The 20,002-nt window shown below is 38.7% G+C and overlaps 1 protein-coding gene across 2 annotated transcripts in view; it reads left to right on the forward strand.

Annotated features, from left to right (window-relative positions):
- mkln1 (muskelin 1, intracellular mediator containing kelch motifs) overlaps nucleotides 1-20,002 on the forward strand; it is a 126,820-nt gene that overhangs the window by 19,396 nt on the left and 87,422 nt on the right. For both annotated transcript variants that reach the window (XM_060842700.1, XM_060842701.1), the window contains exons 2-4: nucleotides 5,722-5,791; nucleotides 12,441-12,583; nucleotides 16,899-16,987. In XM_060842700.1, the coding sequence (XP_060698683.1) occupies nucleotides 5,722-5,791; nucleotides 12,441-12,583; nucleotides 16,899-16,987 (302 nt within the window). The remainder of the gene's footprint in view (nucleotides 1-5,721; nucleotides 5,792-12,440; nucleotides 12,584-16,898; nucleotides 16,988-20,002) is intronic.

Raw genomic sequence — 20,002 nt, forward strand, 5'->3', positions numbered from 1 at the left:
GGTTGTCAGCAGTCTGCTCAAACTATAATTCCCCATGGAAAGGCAATCCATGCTACAGACCATACTCTTCTAGAATGTGGTCTGCACGATTGCTCACCATGGGATAGTTTTGTTGCCACTACCCCCTCTCAGGGTAAAAATCTACTGGGGCTACTCCTTCAGATGTAATAGAGACAAAGCCACTTGTTAGTCCAACAAGAAGCTCTTACCTTAAATAAGATGTAGCATATTGCATGTTAGAAACTATACACAAGCTGCATGGATATAGTAAAAATGTTTGTGCAATGTTCATAACATTTCAGATATTGAAGCAGTCCATGTTCTAATGCAATAAGCTCTGTACAGTATTCCGGCTTGGGCTGATAAGTGGCAAGTAGCTTTCGTGCCACACAAATGCCAGGCAATGACTATTTCCAATAAGAGAAATCTAAACACTGTCCTTTGACATTCAGTGCTGCTACTTACACTGAATCTCCCACTTTCAACATCCTTGAGGTTGCCATTGACCAGAAACTCAACTGTATATGCTTCATTTAGCTCTGTAGATCACAGAAAAAAATAGTGATTGAGGGTTAATCAATTTTTTTCAAATACGCTTCGGGGCTAATGTCATGGTTAGTGCTTACCAGTAGTGATTATAGTTTTAACGAAACTTAGCTAGAAATATGATTGAGCACAGTAAATTTTGTATGGGTCGGTGTAATATTTATTGGATTTGAGCATTTAGTTGCTTATGCAATAACAATAAAGTCCGTTTGTAAATAAGCACTTGCACATTTGTATTGTCAGACGTGATATTGTAAGATCATTCTGTGGAGACTGTACTGAATATAATCCTATAATTTGTGATCTTGCAGTCAGGCTCATGTAGCACATACAAGAAGTGTAAATTGAGTTATAAAGTCAGAAATTGCTTGAAAAACCAGTAGGTCTGGCAGCATCTGTGGAGAGGAAGCAGAGTTCTGAAAAAGGGTCACAGGATATGAAACATTAACTCTGCATTCATTCCACAGATGCTGCCAGACCTGCTGAGGTTACCAGTGGTTTCTTATTTCCCATATCCACAGTAACTTGTTTTTCTCTTTTGTAAATTGAATTATTCCTGCCGTTATGGTTTGAAACTTATGCAGTGGCCCTGTCTTACACATCAGTAATGTGCAGTGATGTTTTGTCTCTGCACAACTTGAATGGCAGAATAATTTAAACCTGTTCGTGACTTGAAATCTGCAATCAACAAAATGTTACCTCACTCAGCTTAGAGAATTTTGTGGCAGTGATGATGCTGGCAGATTTAGCTGCAAGATGAGCTCTTTCAATATCATCTGATCCTGTCAGGAGCGTCTTGTCCCACTGTCAATTCAGATCAGTACTGTTTGGTTGAATAAACTCTTGCAAAGGTTTTTGGGGTCATGCTGTTGTGAATGTTTGGCTGATATGTTGGATTCCATTCTGATTACTGCTTTTGATTTTATTTTTCCCAGCTTTTCATTCTATCAGTGATGAAATAAGCTGTGAAGCAAATGTGATGATGGCAGATGGAAATAATGGTTAGTTCCCTTATATACGGCAAGGAGTTTGAAAGCCAGATTTTCATGCCATGCGAACTATGAAAGATGTAGAAAAAGCTGGTCATTACAGTTTAGAAAATGGGATAAATACCACTGAAGCGTCTTGAAGTCTGGAGCACCGAAAAGTTTGGTGTCATTGGAACAGGCCAAGTCCTTGGGACTGATGGCTCTTTGCTGTGTTAAGATTAGAGTTAAAAAGATGGGCAACTTGAACAACATGCAAGAATCATCACTATATGTAGGATGGGAATGACATCCGTATCACGATAAACCTTACCTCTTTCCACCAACAATTCCGCACCATCTTCTCGTGGGCAGTTAGGATAGGCAACAAATGCCAGCCGGCTCAAATCTTGCTAATACATGAAAAGAAGTTAAATTACTTCAAAATTACTCACCTCCTGTCTAGACCATATGTCTAGAGACCTGTGTGTAAACATCTTAATGGGGAATCATAAATAATGCAGTTGACATCTCCAAGTTCCTGCTATGTTTTGCATCATCCTGTGTGCTTGTCAGTGAAATTTTGTTTTTAAATATTTCCTGATGGGCTTAACTTTGTCTTGTGAGCCTTGAGTCATTGAATAGATTAATGAGCGTACACATAGATAGAGACCTTGTGTCCTGGTTCATGTCCTGTTTTAATATCCTGTTGCATTTGCTTCGTAACAAACTTTCTGTCCTATCTTTTCTTTTGTCATGCTAAAGCTTTGTTCCTGTGGTGGTGTCGTGATAAAAGGTTAAGATTTACCAGCTTAATTTATTTGCAGCTTAATAGTTGTTCTGTCTCCTTTGTCAAAATAATGTTAAAACACATCTGTTATTGTATGTCTGCTGAGAAAAAAATACACCCCGTCCAACACCGGCATTTCCAAATCATGATAAAAAAATGAATTACTTAACTGGCTAACCAGATTGGTTGGTTGAACAGTTGGCCAACTTTGGAATACCGTCTTTGTGAAAGCCATGATGCATGCAGATCCTGTTTGGAAGATGTGTTACTTTTATATGTTGCTGTGAAGTCATGAGTGACCTTGAGTCTTAACATAACCACAGAAAGGTATATAATTTACGTGTAGAATTACCTTGAGACTGACCGTTGAGTATTGAAAAACTGAACACCTATACAGAGTCTCATTGATTAGGAATGAAATGATAAAATTAGAATTGCATCTGTTGAGATTAGAGTGCATACCCTCGGTAATTATTTTCTCCTTCAGTTTTCCCTCCCATAAGTAGTTGTATTGGTATTCTTGTGTATTAACAATAGGCAGTCTATTTTCAATTTCCTGCCATTGTGCTTGCTTGGATATAATTTGATCATTTGGAGTTGTTTGCCCTATCCCTACATCTGAAATTAAGATCTTGTCTGGGGATTAATACGCTGTGATCTTTCTTGAAGTGGAAATATTTGATGAAGAAACTTCCACACAGTGAAGTTCAGAGTTTGTGAGAAGATTTGTAGCTCGGGTGCTCGTTGTTGTGGTTCTGTTCACCGAGCTGGGAGTTTTTGCAACAAAAACTCCCAGCTCGACGAACAGAACCACAACACAGTGAAGTATATATGTATTGTGCAATGGTTGCTGATTTGTGGGATATTTAATGCATATAGGACTATTTCTCTGGATAAAAAAATACAGTGAAGTCAACGTTTATCTTTTAGTTCTATGACTGACTACCTTCTAAGGACTCTAGAACTATTGGGGAAGGCAGACAGGATTTGAAAAAAATGGCAAAGCAGATTGGAAGGGCACAATGATCAGCATCTCTTGGGTCCCATGTTCCTATGAGCAGAGGCACTGATTTGGATTTGGTCTTGGTCTGAACATTTCTCAAGTTAGCTATTGGGAAAAACAGAACATAGGCACAGAATCTCCATTATTAGGAAATGGAACAGCAAAGTTTACAGTAAAGGTGGTGTTGATCATGTGTGCTCCCACCTCCCTTGACGGATGAATTAGTAGTCCTCCATGTTGAATATTACATGGTGAAGCATTGAAGGTAGCGAGGGTGCAGAATGTACTCAAAGTGACTTCAATATCCATCAGCAAGAGTAGCTAGGCAGCGCCACCAGGTTCTGAAGAGTGGTTTTGCTAGACTGTGTTTGCAGCAGAATGTGAGTGAATCAGCAAGAAGGGACAATCCTACTTGACCTCATCCTCCTCAAATTGCCTTACTCTGGAGCATTTGTTCATGACAGTACTGCACATTCCCTATGGCAATGTAGTCTTGTTTTCACATTGAGCATAGCTTCCATCATGTTGGCACTGTCACCACACTAAATGAGAGAGACTTCAAGTCAATCTAGCAACTTGACTGGACAACCCCGATGCAGCCTAGGGGTTGGGGAGGAATTGGAGAGAAGGTCTCCACTGGTTGGATTCATACTTGCTATAAATGAGGGTGATTATGGTTGTTGGAGGTCAGATATTACAGTTCCAGGACATCTCTGCAGACATTCCATCAGATAGTATCCTGGATCCAATCATTTTCTACCACATCTTTCCCTCCATCATTGGGTCAAAGTGAGTACATGCACTGATGATGATATGATGTTCAGCAACATTTGCAATGGCTCATACTGAAACATTCCACGTCCAAATGCCCCACAGTCAGAAGTCACACGACACCAGGTAATAGTTCAACAGTTTTAACCGAAAGCACGTGCTTTTGGAGCGCTGGCCTTCGTTATGCTTGATGACATGGATAAAATGTATATTTTAGCCTAACAAGAGTCAAGTGTCCCACAAATACCAGGCCATTATCATCTCCTCCAAGAGAGATTTGTGCCCTGATGTTAGCGGTATTGTCATTGGTGAATTCCCACTATCAGCATCCTGGGGCTGTCTTGACCAGAAACTGAAATGCACGAGCCATATAAATACTTTACCCACAGGAGTAGGTTGGAGGGTAGGAATACTGCATGCGGTAAGTAACTCATCACCTGACTCTGACCACTACCTACATAGGAAGGGTAAGGAGAGTGACAGAACACTCCCCACCTGACTGGATGGGTGAAGCTTCAACTGCATTCGAAGCTAGTACCAAAGCGACATGCTTGACTGGCACCAGGTACCTCCCTTTTTGCTTTCACTCCCTCTGCCACTGTCACTCAGCAACTGTTTGTACAACCAAGGCTGTTGCCATCCAGAAGGACAAGATGTGGAGGAGCTGGTGTTGGGCTGGGGTGGACAAAGTTTAAAAATCACACAACACCACGTTATAGTCTAACGGGTTTATTTGGAAGCAGTAGCTTTCAGAACGCTACTCCTTCGCTCCAAAAGCTAGTGTTTCCAAATAAACATGTTGGACTATAACTTGGTATTGTGATTTTTGACTTAAAAGGAAAAGGTCAGTGAATAATTGGAAACACTACCACTTTCAAGTTGCCCTTCAAGCAACTCACCATCCTGACTTAGAAATATGTTGCTGTTTGTTCAGTGCCTCCGGGTCTCCTAAAATCCTGGAACTCCTCCTTCAATGATGTTGTGGCTCTACCCACACTAAATGAACTGCAGCAGTTAGAGAAGTTAGCTTACCCCACCACTTTGAGAGTAGCAATAAATGCCGATCCAGCCAGAGATGCCCACATTGCACAAATGAGTTTAAAAACAAATTTGAGCTTTTCTGTCCACAGTTGTCTGTTGGCGGGTGGCTTCAGTGTTTGTCACCATACATGTGTATGCGAGATTGCAGGCAAGTGTAAAGGGATCAATGTATGTCTGAGACCATCCTCCTGATTTGCAATAATTGATTGTAAATTTGCAGGCAATTTTGTCTGCTCATCCAAAAAGCTGATTGCTGTGTCTCTTTTTTTCACTGAATATAGATGTCTGTTAATGATTGCCAACGGCATCAAAAACTAGAATTCATTGTTTCTACTCATAACACAAATATGATTCCAGCATCTTCAGTTTTTCTCTTAGTTAATGTATGTGTTGTGAATTTGGGAACTTCTACTTTGAAAATTTCAGAATCAAATTCTTTTATGGTTTTGGTTAAACATGACACAGTTAAGTTACGATAGATAACTTGATGTTCCCTGAATCTTCTATAAGTTAAGGTTAATTCCATTTATACTTTCACACGAGACAATATGGAGCTATGTGCTCTCCTTGAGACTGTGAAATTAATAAGCCGTGTTTCTTTTCAGAAATATTTTGGTGGACAAACCTCACGATCAATCTTCAAGGTGGTCCTCCGAAAGCAACTACCCGCCTCAGGTGATAGACTTTATTCTTGTACTCTGTTTTTCATTCTCCTTCTGTGACTACTGTTATAAAATTCCCTGTGCCTTAATTCATTACAGCTGTTACACATTACAGAAGTTTTGTGAATGTTTAGTATTGTGTTTTATTCGCAGTAAGTGGCATAATGCTTAATTTGGAATATGCTCGTTCCTACTTCTAATGTTTGCTTCAGGATTTTCACAAATGCAATATGTATATGATGATGCACATACACCTAAATCTGAGTTATTGGTTCTGTATGACTTTTTAACTTTATTAAAAACCTTTCTGTACAAGGCACTAGTCAGATGATTCACAGACTACAGTGAACGATTTTAGTCCCCTTATCTAAGGCCAGACATATTGGCATTGAACGTATTCCAGTTCAGTAGATTGGTTTGTTTATGTTGGGAATTTCTCATGTCAAAAGGTTTGGGATGTTGGATTTGTACTTATTTGAGTTTAGAAGCGTGAAAGAAGACCTCTTGAAATCTAAGATTCTTTGTGAGCTTGATCGTGTAGATGTGGAGACGTTGTTACCCCCTTGTAGTCAACTCCAGGATCAGAAAGCATAATCTGAAAAGGTTTTACCTATTTAGTGTCATTGACATGTACAGCATGGAAACAGATCCTTTGGTCCAACTTATCCTTACCGACCTGCTATCCTAAATAAATCCTGTGGCATTTGCCAGCATTTGGCCCAGATCTCTCTCAACCCTTCCTAATCATATGCCCACCCTGATGCCTTTTCATTGTTCCGGCCTTCTCCACTCCCTCTGGCAGCTCATTCTTAACCTCTGTGTGAAAACGTTGCCCCTTTGGTCGCTTTTAAATCTTTCCCGTCTCACCTTAAACCTATGCCCTTGAGTTTTGGACTCTGCTACCCTGGGTAAAAGATCTTGGCTGTTCATCCAATCTATGCCCCTCATGATTTATAAACTTCAGTAAGGTTACCCTCAGATGCTCTAGGGGAAATAGACCCAGCTTATTGAGCCTCTCCCTAAAGCTCAAATCTTATAACCCTGGCAGTGTTCTTGTAAATCTTTTCTGACCTTTTTCAAGTTCACAAATTTCTTTCTATGGCAGTTAGTAAGATAGGTAAGGAATTTTCTTTCTCTTTAAGGTTGGGGAATCTGTGGCATAGTGGTTAGTACTGCTGCCTCAGTGGCAGGAACTGTGGTTTGATTCCAGCCTCTGATGACTGCATGGCGTTTGCACGTTCTCCCTGTGTCTGCGTGGGTTTCCTCTGGGTGCTTCGGTTTCCTCCCACAATCCAAAGACGTGTAGGTTAGGTGAGTTGGCCATGCTAAAATTGCCCATAGTGTTCAGGAATGTGTAGGTTAGGTGCACTAGTCAGGGTAAATGTAGAGTAGGAGGGGAATGGGTCTGGGTGGGTTACTCTTTGGAGAGTCGGTGTGGACTTGTTGAGCCAAATGGCCTGTTTCTACACTGTAGGGATTCTGTGATCTTTAATGCAAAGGATGGGTCCTTAACTATATTCAAGGTTGGAATAGATTTTTAAAAATCCCTAACGGTTATGGAGAGAAGGCAAGCAGGTGGATCTTGGGGTGATTAGCTTAGCCATGGTCTAATTGATGAAACAGATTTGATGCCATATGGTCCACTTTGCTTTTATGTCTTAGTGTTTCTAAATCCCTTTCAATCAATTACAGGTTAAGTTTGTCTGATAACAAATTGAAGCTCATTGTGTGAAATAGCTAGATTGAAATTGCCTTAATTTACTCAATTTATATCTCGGAAACATTGAGCATACAATATTTTCCTCAATAGATTGGATGATTGTAAAGAACTTGCAGTGTATAGCATCATGCATTTCCAAATTTCAGTTCTTTGTATGTAGTCGGCCCTCCAGTTATTTTGGCCTTGCTCAGTAGAACACCATTCAAGATACTTCTGCCACTTCATTGCCAGTTGTAAACTCCTTAATATTAAATGTACCCAAAATGCTTCACAGTTGGTGAGTAGGCTCAATCCAATTTGCTTAAAGTATAGGTCCATTTGAATACTAATTTTATACTAGCACTTCTACCTGATGGTGCTCTTGACAGCAGATCAACAATTCTTTCATTGCTGATGACTTTGAAATGGGATTGTAAAAATGAAACAGCCTTGATGAAAATCAATTTTTATGTAGCCTGTTTTGTGGTTATAAACCTGTTCTCCAAGCATTCTGTATATATCTACCCTGATGCAAGCATTGCACTGATTTCGTATTTTTTTTTACTGGTGCGCCCTTTTTTAAACTTTCGATTGTTTAATATTGAGCGGTTATATAGTTGACTTAAATTCAGTCTTCCACAAGGTAAATTTGCTGGAGATGGGAGTTAAATAAGGTAGTGCAGCATGTGTAGGGCTTGTTAGGTCAGTCTCAAAGCAGATGTTGGCACATGACTTGTGTCATTGGCCATTCTTTTGTAGAAATTTTATCATGGCCCCACAGATGCATAATTAATTTCAAGAGACTGTACCACTCTTGTTGTGGGGAAGGTTGGTTTGCTGAAACCAGTTTCATGCAACACCTGCATTTAAATTCCATATGCATTAATGATATCTAGCTCTGATCATCACCATTTAAAAAATATTTCGCTGCCTCACTGTTGTCAGCCTGCTCGTGCATTACGCAATGTACAAGTTGCAATTGTCTTCAGTTACTAGCAAAAATACTAATCATTCATATCACTAAAACCTTCAGTCCCTGTTTTGGACAAAACTAATGTATTCACATCCTTGGCTTCTACTTTGCCCTGAGTTTCCAATCCATATCTCCCCATCATATTGATCACTTAATTCCACCAGCATTTTTGTTTGCCTTCAATTCTGTGGCTGTCCCATCTTCCTCCATACACCTTCAGCTCATGCAAAATTCTGCTGTTTGTACCCGAGCTGGCAGCAAGTTCAACCCTCCCATTTGGATTGCTTTTAAAGTTAGGGCAATTTGTGCTTACCCAGTCTTTGATCGTTTTCATGCACTTCCGTTTGTGTCAGTGAAAAGAAATAAATTGTATCTTCATATTGTAAATATGTAGCAATAAATTAATTTGTATGTAAAACAGGATATCATTTTGGAACTAAGAAATGAATGTAGATATATTCCTTAGATGTTGATATTTTCTAATCAACTGATTCTGAGATGTTTGAGGCACTCTAGAGTTGTCAATCAAAAGCAGTGCAATTTTCCACAGTTTAATTGATGGATTGGAAAGTTGAGAAAGTAGAGGTACTGATACCATTTGCATTTTAAAAACTGAAACATTTTAATCCTATAGAATGAAATGCAGTCAAGTTGATTTTTATTAGTGTTGAGGTCCTGCGTTTGTGTGATGTGTAATGCAGGATGTACCAAGCTCCACTAGCATTTTGTAAGAGTACCACACCGTGTTATGCTTATCAATAATTTATATTTAATTATTTTTAAATATTTGCGAGATATGCTGAGCATAGAAAATTTCCTTATGACCTCCGCAGCTATTACATATTCTTTATTTGGAATTAGAGTTTTTAGTTTTAAAGTCAAACTAAACTACATTGTCCCAAAAATATGTACAAAGCATTACTCATTCCAAGCACAGTAAAGATTTGTTTTATGCATTATGGTCTTTTGTCTTGACATCGGATATTTGTGGGCATTTGAATCATTGAAGTACTTCTGTCATGCCTCTGAGCCATGCACCTTTCCATGTATTGTTTGCACAGAAGTAGCTAGAGATGAGATGACCAGTGTGTATGCACTTGTCAATGCTGACTCGTGTAGTAAGAACTATTTTGAAACCTGGAGGTTGACTTGCATCTACAGATTGTTCTGCTGTTGTGTACGTTTTGTTAATGTGAATTCGTTATAACAAGGTTGACCAATTGGAGGGTACTATTTCTGTTGCGTGAAGTTTAAAAGCATGCAGTTCTGACCCCATTAGTTTAGTTGGTGCTGCTATTGTGTGATTCTTTTATAATAAGGGATTGCACAAGAATAGAACTACTGTGTTATGGCAGAACCAACTAGATTTAAAAATTGTGTGTTCTTGGTAATGCTTTGAGTGAAATGTCCTCTGCGTTCCATTTATAGTCTGCCCCTCTCCTGGTGTACTGAATATAGATTGTGTACTGTATTGCACAGAATACTTATGAGGGTCAGCGTGATGCACAGGAGAAATACCATGAATTCACAGTCTGTACAATGTGTGGTGTGCACAACACCATGGAGAGTGAACGAAGATTCTGAGTATGCTGTACATGCTTCTTTTTTGGAGTCATAATCGTAGGGATGTACAGCATATCCCAACCCACTTTAGTCCCACCTGCCAGAACATGGCCCATATCCCTCCAAACCCTTCCTATTCATATACCCACCAAATGCCTTTTAAATGTTGCAATTGTACCAGCCTCCACCACTTCCTCTGGCAGCCATTCAATACACGTACCACTCTATGTGAAAAAGTTGCCCCTTAGGTCTCTTTTGTATCTTTCCCCCCTCACCCTAAATCCTATTTTTTTTCTTCCTTAATTTGCATCAGTTTGGGTGAAGGTTTGGGAGCAGCTACAAAAAAAAAGAAAGGTCCCTTCAGTTATTGAGCAGAGTTAGAGATGTGCTTCAGTATAATGGTCATGATAATGGTCCAATCTTCCATTTACTGCGCCACAACTTTCCCAAAGTCCCCCACTGGGCATTTGGTGAAACAGCAAGCAGAATGAGCTTTTGGCCCAGACTCTCCCATTTGCAGGAATTCAGTATCATTAACATTCGAGTAGGCCATGACCCTCTATACAATAAAAGTATGCTCTTTAAATGGACTACGAAACTGTCAGGAATCACTTTGGCAACTGTTACTGCTTTGGATCTCATGACCCTAAAATCCGTATTCTGGCCAACAGCAGAGTTGCAGCAGTTTGGGAAAACCTGCTCTTTATAACCAGACCAATCAGAAACAACTAATCAAATGAGATAATGGAAAAAAATGCTTTTCAAAGGTGGTAATCTAATTTGAATTACTAAAGATTTTCTGACAAAATTGCTGTATTCTGTTATTTTCCTTCCAGTGACTGAATTTCTATATCCAAAATTTAAAGTCCAAAAAAATCATATAATTCATATGTTAAATCTCCTAATCTCTGCCAAAAGTCCTGATTTTAACATAGAGTGCACAGTATAATCTGCAAACAGCAGACCCTTGATTCTGACAAAAGCTGGTTAGTAACAATGAGAAAGTCAAAGTTCAACAATACAAGTGAGATCTAATTTATCTACAGTTGTTAAGTAGACTGTTTGCTTTGAGAAAAGGCTCACTTTTTAAAGAGAATTTTAACTGATTATGTAATCTGTGGAGTTGAACACTTGTACCTTTTTATAGTTTTTATTACTTTTGGTTTTTAAATTGTGCTATTTTTCCAGTAGAACAATCTGCTTATTTTGTCTTTTAGTTTGAGGTAGAAACTAAATGAAACTATATTTAAGTTCATATCAACAAAAGGAAATTTAAACTATTCTTACTGTAGCAAGTGTATTAAGCTGAGGGGCATGGAAATGGATACCAGTTTGTCACTTTCCTTCATTTTTGAAAATGTTTTACAGATTCATGTTCCAATCAGGATTCAAGCATGAAAATACTCATCTGGTTTAAACTAAGCAAATGTAAACCTTGTAATTATTGATAACAATCAAATGTCAACCACAAAATCTGGCTTTTTTTTTCCCATTATCATATCAGTGCTGTTGGAATCCCTGCGTTTTCTACTTCAGATTGTCTGATCGGAAAGCTACCATTAAGCAAAATTATGATTCCTTCTCGCCCTTCAGCAGGAAACTCCATCTTCTCTCTTCAGTTGTGCTGACCACTTGGTTTCTCGATGAGAGTGCAACTCTGCATACCCACCTCACCCATGTTGTGAAATCTCATATTTGCAAATGAAGTGAGGAATGCCTAGTAAATCCAAGGCTTATGTTATGCCTTCCTCACCATTTGTAAATACTGGGGAATGCAACCAACTGCAAACGTTTTCTATTTGAGTTTTGCTGTGATTGATGAACTACAATGCATCCCAGAATATCAGATGTTTTTCAGCTTGAATTGATGGCCATTTCACATCATCTTTAACAATGGTGTGCCTGCTATTTATGATGTTGTATATTTCTACATTACATAGGATTAAATACATTAATTGTCTACTGCTCTTGACCATTTACTTAAAATTCAAAAAATTTAAGTCAAGTAGACTTAGCTCACAGTCAGCTTAACATGACCTGAATATCATTTTTAAAATTTTCCTATTGTTATGCCAATTCTATATTAGTTTGTCAAGTTGAAATGGCTTGATAGTACAGATTTTCAATATTAGTAGTAATGCTCTGAATCACTGTCCATGTCCTTGGAAATTCAAAAACGTTTTATCCTGAACAGATTCTTTTGACAGCTGTGCTTTTGTTAACATTTCAAGGAGTTAGGTGGCTTGTCAATTCTGAAATGTTTTCATGTAGCAGAGCAATTTTGCTGTCTTTTTGGAAAAAAATGAGGATTTTCAAAATCAGTATTAACTGGTTTACATTTCTGATTATCACTTATCTTCATTTATGAGCAAACATATTCTCAAATATATTCTAAACCCTTTGAATTGTTGAATTATTTTACTTTAGTACTTGATTCTGAAACTTGAGAGGCCTGCAATAGTCCAAAGCATCACTTTTGGCAAATATGAAAAGACCCATGTCTGCAACCTGAAAAAGTTTAAAGTTTATGGGGGAATGAGTGAAGAAAACATGACAGAATTACTTTCAAGGTAAGTGAAATGGTGTCAAGATCTTCATTGCCTAGTTTGTTGATTGCTTCTTTATTTAGTTATGTTATTTTAAGTTTTGCATGTCCAATCAATCAATTTGCAATCACTGCTAATGAGTTAGTGATCTGATTAAGGAATTTTGGTATAATTCCTAAATTGAAAGGTCATCTGAATACCTTTTATTACCTAATTTAAAGGAATATTTGGTAACTACTATTTTGAATGTATGTTTTTGTTGAGAGAAGTTTTTGAATTGGACTTGGGTCAATTATCTCTGCTGTTTGATACCTTCCTGATTTTGTACATGAGTGATGTCAGGTTTTCTGGTGCTTTTGGATTTGACTGTTCAAATAAAGGACAGAGTGGATTGGATAATCTGAACTGTGTCACCAAAGCTAGAATACCAGATGTGGGCTGAATGATAGTCATGAGTGAGAACTTGTTCTGAATCATTTGTCTGCACTATATACGCTTTGTCCCTGCTGTGATGGAAATCATGCCTTTCTTTGAGCAATAGTTCTTACAAAATTGGTAAATAAACATCTTCAGGGAATTGTTTGGTTGTCCTTCCAGCGGCAAGCATTTTTCCAAAATTTTCTACACCACCACTCCCAAAGTTGAGCCAACATTTATCCTTGCATTCTCCAACATATAACTTGGTGGCTGCAGGGAGGACAGGAGATTACACAATACATTGGATCTAGCAGAAGAATTTGGAAGATGGTCCTTTCTTGCCCTTGAATTTTATACATGTTGGAACAATAGAATCATTGCGTAGCGGTGCTGGTTCAGGGGCTTGAGCATTTGGGGTTAGTTAATATCAGGTAGGAAATAGATGAATGAAAATTTTAGTTGAAGAGTTAGAACATAGGATCAGGAAAGATGTAACCATATACAGAGGAAACTTAATTATCCGAAAGAGACAGGTGGGGCCTATTTCATAGGTAATATGTCCTGCCTCATTCGTTATAGGTTTTGGTTTCTTTAAGGTGGGTGATGTCATTTCCAGTTCATTTATTTCAAGGTAGATGGGATCTAAGTTGATGTGTTTCTTGATGGAGTTCTGGTTAGAATGCCATGCCTGTAAGAATGTTCAAGTGTGCCTTTGTTTTGCCTGTCTTAGAATGTGTGTGTTGTCCCAGGCAAAGTGGTGTCCTTCTTTGTATGTGTGGAAACTATGATAGTGGGTCATGTGTTTTGGTGGCTAGTTGGTGTTCATGTATCCTGGTGGCAAGTTTCCTGCTTGTTTGTCCAAGTTAGTTTTTTTAATATAGCTCTTACCTCTTATCTTGTAAGTGATTTTAGTTTTGCTGGTAGTATCTACTGGATCCTTTACGTTCACTTGTCGCTTCACCAGAGATTCTCTTTGATGTTACCTAGTCATTGTGACGAAAAGTCTGAAAACACACCTTCCAGCTCAACGAGCTAACATACATGCTTATAAACTAATATGATTAGATTATCCTAAAGTATCATAAAAAAAAGTCTGTATGCAAATGACAGCTCAGGTAATTAATTGTACTTTAAAATACTTGTATATGAATGTTTGGGTCCTGATGTAGGTGGATATCAGTTAGTTATTTTTCTCTTTGATTAGGTGACCATGCTGATTTGCTTTTTTTAATGTATTTACTTGGATTCTCCTTGAAGAATACTGTGGAGCAGTGAATACATGCACAGACTAATTAACAGTCTGGACTGTAACGAGAATGCTCCCTCCATGTTCAACCATCTTTGAGTGTGGTGGAATGGTAATACTTGTTTTTTAAAGCCTCATTTTGTTATCTAGATATTTTCTAATCACTCAGTCCAGCGATGTTATGACACACCCTTGAACAGATGGGACTTTAACAGGGCCTATTAGTAACATCAAGGCCTAGGCTAGTGCTGTGGGGTCAGAGCTTCAAATCCCACCACAGTGGGTGGAATTTAAATTTAAATTTAATTAATCAAATCTGGAATTGAAACCTAGTGTCAGTGATGGCAATTGTGAAGCTATCATTGTCATAAAAAGCCATCTGTTTTGTAAATGTCCTTAAGGGAAAGGAGTCTGTCATTATTACCAGATCTGGGCTAGATGCTGATCCACAGCAACGTGGTTGACTATTAACTGCACTGAATTTGACGAACAGGTCACTAGTTCAAATGCAGTTGGGAATTGGCCTTGCCAATGACTCCCACATCATTTAAAGGAAATTAACTGTTGCAGTGTTAAGTGATAAATGTTGACCAAACAGATGTTTTCTGAGAATTTAAGGCTGGACCTCTGGTTTTCTGCAGCCTGGACTAGATGTAGCAGTTTTGGCAGTAAGTTAAGGGCTGTCATGCAAGTTATTTGAAGCATGCAATGCTTGTTGGCCAGTATGATTTGCCTTAAATTGGGGACCAGTGCAATAAACTAAGATGTTTCTTTTGATGTGGAAACACCACAAGTACAACATATCCAAGATAGATGTTTGCTTGATAAAATAAAAGTACAAATACTGGAAACCTGAGTTAAACACCAGAAACTTAATGATGCAAGTCAAGACTGGGATGTAATTCTTGGCACCCAGGTATTCAGAATTATAAGAGACTTTAATAATGGACAGGGAGAAAACGTTTCTATTGGCAGAAAGGTGAACAGCCAAAGATGTGGATTTAAGATAATCGGGAAGATGACCAATGAAAAAATGAATTTGTATTAAAGCGGAGAGCTATGGTGTAATGCTTGTGGAAGAAAATTCAATGAAGGAAATCTGAGCTGCATTGAATTGAAGTTTGCAGAAAAGTTTTAGTTCTTCGAAAAGAACATAAAACTAGTACAGATCTATTAATATAGATGATCTGTTTCTGTGCTGCATGATTTAGTTTGGATTTCTCTGATAACTAGGAGAATTTGAAGGGAAGTTAAATGAGAACAGTGTTTAGATGATAAGTCGAGCAATAGGCGAGTATGGTGATAGATGCAAATTCATTGGAGGGATTTTTTAAAAAGTGGGTAGCATGTGACCTGGTGTGGGTTGGATAGGTCCGAGGGAGTGGAAGTTAAAACTGTGAAGAAGTTGGTGTGAGCAGGGAAGTCTGAAATCTGCTATGCGTCACAGATAGCTATAAGACTGAATAAGGAGAAAAGATTGGCTCTAGCTGAGAAAAGTAATTCAACTGGATATGAAGCAATAATAAATATTTGATTTGTTGAGTCAGTCCTATGGTGCAACACTATGCTGGAACTGGTCCGAGTTGAGATCCTTGCTCATTTCTCCTTCCCTTGAGTAGCTGCACATGTTGATGCAAAATCTGACTTGAAAAGTGTGACTGGAAGCCTCCCCAGTGGTTTCACAGAGATCAGTAACAAAAACAGAAGTTGCTGGAAAAGCTCAGCAGGTCTAGTAGCATCTGAAGAGAATTCAGAGTTAACATTTCTGGTCTGGTGACTCTTCCTCAGGGATCAGTATTAGGTCCTTGCTGTTTGAAATATATATTGAATGTAGGAGGGTTGAGTAATAGTTTTGCAGATGATACCAAAATTGGTTGGGTGGTAAGTATTGAGGAAGATAGCCTCCACTTACAAGAGGATAGAGATAGGCTGGTTAGATGGGTTGATCACCTGGCAAATGGAATTCAGTCTGGTTAAGTGCGATGCATATAAGCAGGACAAACCAGGTGGGAGATAATAAAGTTAAATCAGGAGAACAAATGATGAATGGTAGGACCCTGAAAAGCACCAAGGATCGGAGGGACCTTGGTATGCATAAGCATTGGCCTTTTAAGGTAGCAGGGCAGGTCGGTGAAGTGTGAGAAAGGCATATGCGGTACTTGCCTTTATTAGTGGAGGCATAGAGTTTAAGAGGAAGGTGTTTATGGTGGAACTATACATAAAGCTGGTTAGGCCACTGCTGGAGTCCTATTTAACCAAAGAGGCATAGAGTTAAAGTAAGGGACAGAAAATTTAGAAAGGGTGTGAGGAAACTCCTTTTCATCCAGAAGATTGTGGGAATCTGGAACTCAGTGCATGTGTGGGTGGGAAGGGCAGATACCCTTGTATCATTTAAGTATTAGATGTACACTTGCGATGCCAAGGCATACAAAAATGTGGGCTAAGTGCTGGAAAGTAGGTAACAGCAGTTAGATGGTTGTTTTTGATTGGTGCACACTATATGGGCAAATGACTTTTTCCTGTGCTGTAGACTTCTATGATTTTAAAATTAAGAAATGCTTTCTAGGTGATCACTGTATGTTTGCAGCATTTTCCATTTTGTATTGTCAATGTTTGTTTTGTCTTTCATATGGAAGCAGTTAATCCCTTATAGCTAAACCTGCTTTTGCTTCACAGTGGCTTAAAGAATGATTACAACAAGGAGACTTTCACCTTGAAGCACAAAATTGACGATCAGATGTTCCCCTGTCGATTCATTAAAATAGGTAAGGTCTCTTACTGATTAAATTAATTCAATAAACCTTGCTAGCAATTGAGTACGATAAGTGTATGAATGTCAGCAGGATAGAAACTTGGTAAACATTTGTTCAAAGTATATTTACTAAGGGATTCCATTGACATTAAACCCGAAGTCACTGACTTCGAGGTTTTTTTGTTGAAGATGGCATTTGAATGTCTGACAAAGAATCTGAACACTTCGTTTCCTCAGGGTTGTTTCATGTATTTGTAGATGGAAACTTTCTGCAAAGATATGTTTGCATCATGCATCATCCTACTTTTTTTTTTTCTTTAACCAAAATCTTTGCAGTGATGCAGAGGATGCTAGTCATTAGATCAACAACCCATTAATTGAGCATGCCGAGGTATTGTGAAGTAAGACCTCCATTTTATCCAGTGGGTTATGTTTTTTGGGAAATTTGTTTCAGATTTCGAATACTTGAATGACTTCGGGGGTACATAAAATTCTGGAATACTGTTTTAAGTTGAATACTGGCTCTGGTGAATTTAACTCATTGCAGCAAACTCTTCTGTTAAACTGTTATAGTAATCGATTAACTCCAATTAGCTTTGCCTTTCCTGTTTAAAATAGATAAAATTTCTGAACTTAATGGGTTGCATCTGTGCATCATAATAAAATAAATCAGAAACTAAATAACAGAAGTATTTGTGCATAGGTATCGTTGAAAAGAATTTTGCTGGAAGATTGAAGGGCAACTGTTAGAGTTCCCTGTTTTCACATGGGATGTTAAAACACAACTGGCAAACGTAAATTAATTCATTAATGGCATTTAGAAAAATGAACAAACATTATAATAGTTAAAACTTATTTCAAAACACATTATGCTTGAATCCTTCAAGGAAGTGACAAATCGTTGGTAAGAATGTTATGTCAAATGTCATATATTTGCATGTTCAAAAGATTTTCAATGAAGTAAACTCATGGAAATGGGGTATGTAGCAGAATGGGTAGCAAGCTGGCTACAAAGCAACAAAACAGTTAGTTGGTTAAAGGTATTCATCTCGAATGGCAAAGGCTTAGAAGTGGTATTCCGCAAGGTTCATTGCTGGGACCACAGTTTACCTTTTACTTAAGCGATTTGATGGAGGCCTGAGGGGCTAAATGGCCAACTTCTCATCCTGGCTCGTTTGTAATTTGGACTTAAAAACCAAAAGTATGATGACATGAAATCTGGGGGATACTTGCTGCAGAAGAGGATTGCAGCAAATAACAAGGCAATAGGATGGTTGTGTACTTGGAAAATGAGCTTCAGTGCACATGTGAAAGGTGCTATATCCTATTATGAAGGATAAGGCGATCTCATTTTCTTGGTAAAAGAAATGCTTGAAGGAGGCAGAGGAACAGTGGGCTCTGAGGGTGAAGACCTGCAAGTCACTGACATAGTGAAACAAAAATAGAAAATAATTGAGAAACTCAGCAGATCTGTGGAGCGAAGAACAGAGTTCATGTTTCGAGTTCAAAAACTACTTCAGTCAATTCTTGATGACCTTTGTGACACCCAATTTATAATTTTTGAACTTCATAGCACTAAAGCTGCTATGGTGAGTCTGATGTGATCTTTTGTATCTTTTAAAACTGCAATATTTTATTCCATTCATTTTTACATTTTAAAGATCCATAACTCCATTGGAGGTGGAATTCTATACATTTTGCCTACATGAAAGAAATTGCATCAGAAAGTAATCACCCACTGTCTCTTATAGTTTGATTATCACAGGCCACACGGGTCCACTAGCCCACCGAAGTCCAAGAAAGATTGAGACTTCTTGCATTATTTGAGAGCATAGTCCTGAACATGAATCTTTTATAAACCATTGAGTGGAAAAAAAGACTGACCAAATAATTTCTGACAGCGGCAGTGGTAATTTTTTATTTTCTGTTGTCTAGCCGGTCAGCTCACGTACCATGGTTTGCATCTACTTTTTAATTTTAATCTTCTCTGATGAAACTTTGGTTAGCTTTCAGATTTCCTTGCTCCTTAGCTTGACATCTCACTGTTTGCTTCCTCCTTCCTCTCCCCAATTCCAGCTGTATTATGTAAATTTATTTCAAATTGCAGATGTACCATTGATTTAGGTCAGTAGCTATTTTCCACATTTCAGAATTCTATGATTTCATGAAATGTTTCAGTGCTCATCATTCCAATCATTCCATGTGGTAACAGATTTCATATTCTACTCCATGTGAGTGAAAAAGTTTGTTTTAAACTCTTGTTTGGGTTTATTGGTAACCAGCTTCAGTTTCCGGCTTCTGGTCTTCACAAGTGGAAACATTTTGGAAGTTAACTTGAGGTATGTCAGGAGACTAAAACAGGCTTGTAACAATTTGGCTGCTGATTTTTCACCACACCAGGTTTTATTTTCCACTGACTTGGAAAGTGCTGTCTATTTTAAACCAAGTGAAAGCAGTAGAGAGAATATGAAGTACGCTCTGAATTTCAGTGGAAAGATGAGTCCAACTCTAGTGCTGTTCAGACATTAATCAGTTTTACTTGGCTTAGTATCGTGGCCGCAAATGTGTTGCTGGTCAAAGCACAGCAGGCCAGGCAGCATCTCAGGAATAGAGAATTCGACGTTTCGAGCATAAGCCCTTCATCAGGAATAAGAGAGAGAGCCAAGCAGGCTAAGATAAAAGGTAGGGAGGAGGGACTAGGGGGAGGGGGGATGGAGGTGGGATAGGTGGAAGGAGGTCAAGGTGAGGGTGATAGGCCGGAGTGGGGTGGGGGCGGAGAGGTCAGGAAGAGGATTGCAGGTTAGGAGGGCGGTGCTGAGTTGAGGGAACCGACTGAGACAAGGTGGGGGGAGGGGAAATGAGGAAACTGGAGAAATCTGAATTCATACCTTGTGGTTGGAGGGTTCCCAGGCGGAAGATGAGGCGCTCCTCCTCCAGCCGTCGTGTTGTTGCGTTCTGCCGGTGGAGGAGTCCAAGGACCTGCATGTCCTCGGTGGAGTGGGAGGGAGAGTTAGTGTTGAGCCACGGG

Source organism: Hemiscyllium ocellatum, chromosome 23, assembly GCF_020745735.1.
Source record: "Hemiscyllium ocellatum isolate sHemOce1 chromosome 23, sHemOce1.pat.X.cur, whole genome shotgun sequence".
NCBI lineage: Eukaryota > Metazoa > Chordata > Chondrichthyes > Orectolobiformes > Hemiscylliidae > Hemiscyllium > Hemiscyllium ocellatum.